Below are 2,407 nucleotides of genomic sequence, written 5' to 3'. Positions count from 1 at the left end.
CGTCTAATGATTGCGCGGTATTTTTTAAACAAATGCAAGAGTTTCACCATTGACACACTCGAATATTAATGTCCCATCAGTCCGTGGTTGTCAGTCCTTAACTCTGGGAACCAGCAGAACAGAATCGAATGTTTTGTCGTGGTGGGCGTGGAAACTTCAGTTGCATCTTTTGCAGAAGTCGGCAAAGAATGCAGTTTTCTTCTTCTTCCCGGCTCTTGTCTTCTTCTCCGCCGCCATAACGTTCTTGCGTCCTGCTTCTTCGTTTTTCGTTTTCTCCTTCGCGTATTCTTCTTTTTCCGTAGGTAGACGACGGGTTTTGCATCTCGTCGCGTCCTTAGGTGCGTGCTTGTTTTCCTTCCGGTCCTTCCTCTCTTCTGCCGATACACCCGGACTTCACGCAAGTGAGAAATGAACTGCTTCCAAGCGCGGTTCGGGGGGTCCTGGTTTGGATGACGATGCTTTTTGTTCGCTTGCCTTTTCGTCCCTGTACTCCGTCCCCCTCGTCGTTTCCCCTTCTGTTTCAGCTTGTGTCTCTTTTCTCTCTCCGTCTTCCTCTCAGCTTCCATCATCCCCTGTGTGTACCTTGTCTGGCGTTTTCGTTACTTCTTCATCGCACCCCTCCTTGTCTTCTTGTACGCACTTTTTTTCCCTTTCAGCGTAAGCTTTCGTGATTGGGCTTTATTTATTACTGTGCCGCCGTACCAAGGAGGCCCGCGGATTACCATCGGAGATCTGTGCCGCATGAATAAGTTGCGAAAGATTCTCTCGAACCTTTTCAGTTTCCGTGGACGCAAAAAAACGGCAGCAGGAGCAGGAAGAGGAAGAGAAGCAGCAACAACAGGACGAGGACCTGCACCAACAGCTGCAGAGTCTCACGCTGCTAACAGGTGTAGCAGTCACGAGGGGCGCAGCACCAGCAGGTGCACAAGGGACAACAGCAGCAGCGTGGAGCGCTGGGGTGGGATGGAAGAAGAGACGTTTAATAAATGGTTAGCAAATTTGACAGGTGAAGATAACGTTCACGCATTTGAATATGGGGTCACAGGTACAATGATGCATAGGCCGGATCCGCGTTCAGAAAGGCGAGAGATGAAATGTACTGCTGGTGCAGCTGGTGCTGGCAATGTAGAGGGTACTGTTGCGGGTGCTGCTGGTGCCCTTCTTGCGGCTGCTGCTGCAGCAGCAGTAGAAGAGGAAGAAGACTTCGTCGATTTGAATGAAGACCCGGACGTTCGGAACGCCTTCTTGGAACTGGTGCAGCAGTGCAACTGTGAATGCCCTGCAGAAGACAAATATGCAACACGTAAGTGCGGGAAACGCGGAAGAGCTTTTCTATTGTATAAGAAAGAAACGGGTTTCCGGTTCTCAACGAAAGAAAAGAGCTGAGCTTTCTGCGCAAAAGGAAGCAGGCCAGGAAGAGGACGAAGAAGCGTCGAAACCCCAAGAACGGTTGTGGAGAGGGAGATGAACACACACACACACACGTACACACACAAAAAAAAGAAACCAAAACGAGTGCGCTTTTGATTTCGTGTGTGCGGCTGCTTCTGCCTCTGCTAAGAGATGACAGCCGTTGTAGATGCGTAGGTGGGCGCTGCATCACAAACCGCCGCCTTGAAAATAGACAGGAAGCGCCTATTTGGCGTGCGCACATGACTGCAGAGCATGACCGGGAAAACACTCGGATACACACAAACACACACATACACACACACACACACACACACAAACACACACCCTCTTCACGTGTGTTTGGTTGCAAACGCGGCAAGCGCGAATGGACGGGGGACTTCTGTTAGACAGCTGCAGTGGCGCCCTCTTTCCCTGACGCGCGCGCCTCTTTTGAAGTTTTCGTCTGCGGACACACAGTGCGTGAGTGTAGGTGGAAAATACTCAACGACCTTTGCACAGCTGCTTCATAGGAGGGGAAAATTTGAGGTTTGTTTCAGCGACCTGTGCTTGCGTGCGCTGCAGTGGTGCGCAAACTTCAGACGCTCCCTTGGGTTCGCGAACTCTTGACCGCAATCGAGGTGGCGGAGAACAGGCAACTCGCACCGCCAAGGACGGTTTTCGTAGAAGGCTCTGACGCGCTACTGCCGCCCTTCGATGTGTCGGCGGCTTTCAAATATCTGCTAGAGACTATTGAAAACGTACGAGGAGGCGACGCGACCGCTGCTGTTGCTGCGGCTGCACCCCGTTTCTGCTCTCCCTCCTTTTCTGCCTCCTGTCTCGTCCCCTGACACAGGGAGTTCTTCTCCCCAGTACTCACCCTGCTTTCTTGCCGTGGTGCACGTATACACAGTCTGCCACCGCCTTCGTTCTCCTCCGCACTCGTGGGCGTGACCCGTGTGTTTGTTCTACATAGGCAACAACGTGTTATGTACGCATCTGTGTGTCTATGTGGGTG

General features: G+C 52.0%; 1 protein-coding gene across 1 annotated transcript; it reads left to right on the top strand.

Moving 5' to 3' along the window:
- Positions 1 to 274: 274 nt before the first annotated feature.
- Positions 275 to 2,150, top strand: LOC114485868 (uncharacterized; the record flags this gene model as incomplete). The annotated part of the gene is made up of 3 exons (XM_028487672.1): positions 275 to 401; positions 657 to 1,303; positions 1,975 to 2,150. Coding segments are annotated over exons 2-3 (738 nt in total), but the record flags the coding sequence as incomplete, so codon positions are not given.
- Between the last annotated feature and the right edge of the window lie 257 nt (positions 2,151 to 2,407).

This window comes from Physeter macrocephalus, unplaced genomic scaffold, assembly GCF_002837175.3.
Source record: "Physeter macrocephalus isolate SW-GA unplaced genomic scaffold, ASM283717v5 random_7370, whole genome shotgun sequence".
Classification (NCBI taxonomy): Eukaryota; Metazoa; Chordata; class Mammalia; order Artiodactyla; family Physeteridae; genus Physeter; species Physeter macrocephalus.
Note: the sequence above shows the minus strand (reverse complement) of the source record. Positions and strands in the feature narration are given on the sequence as shown.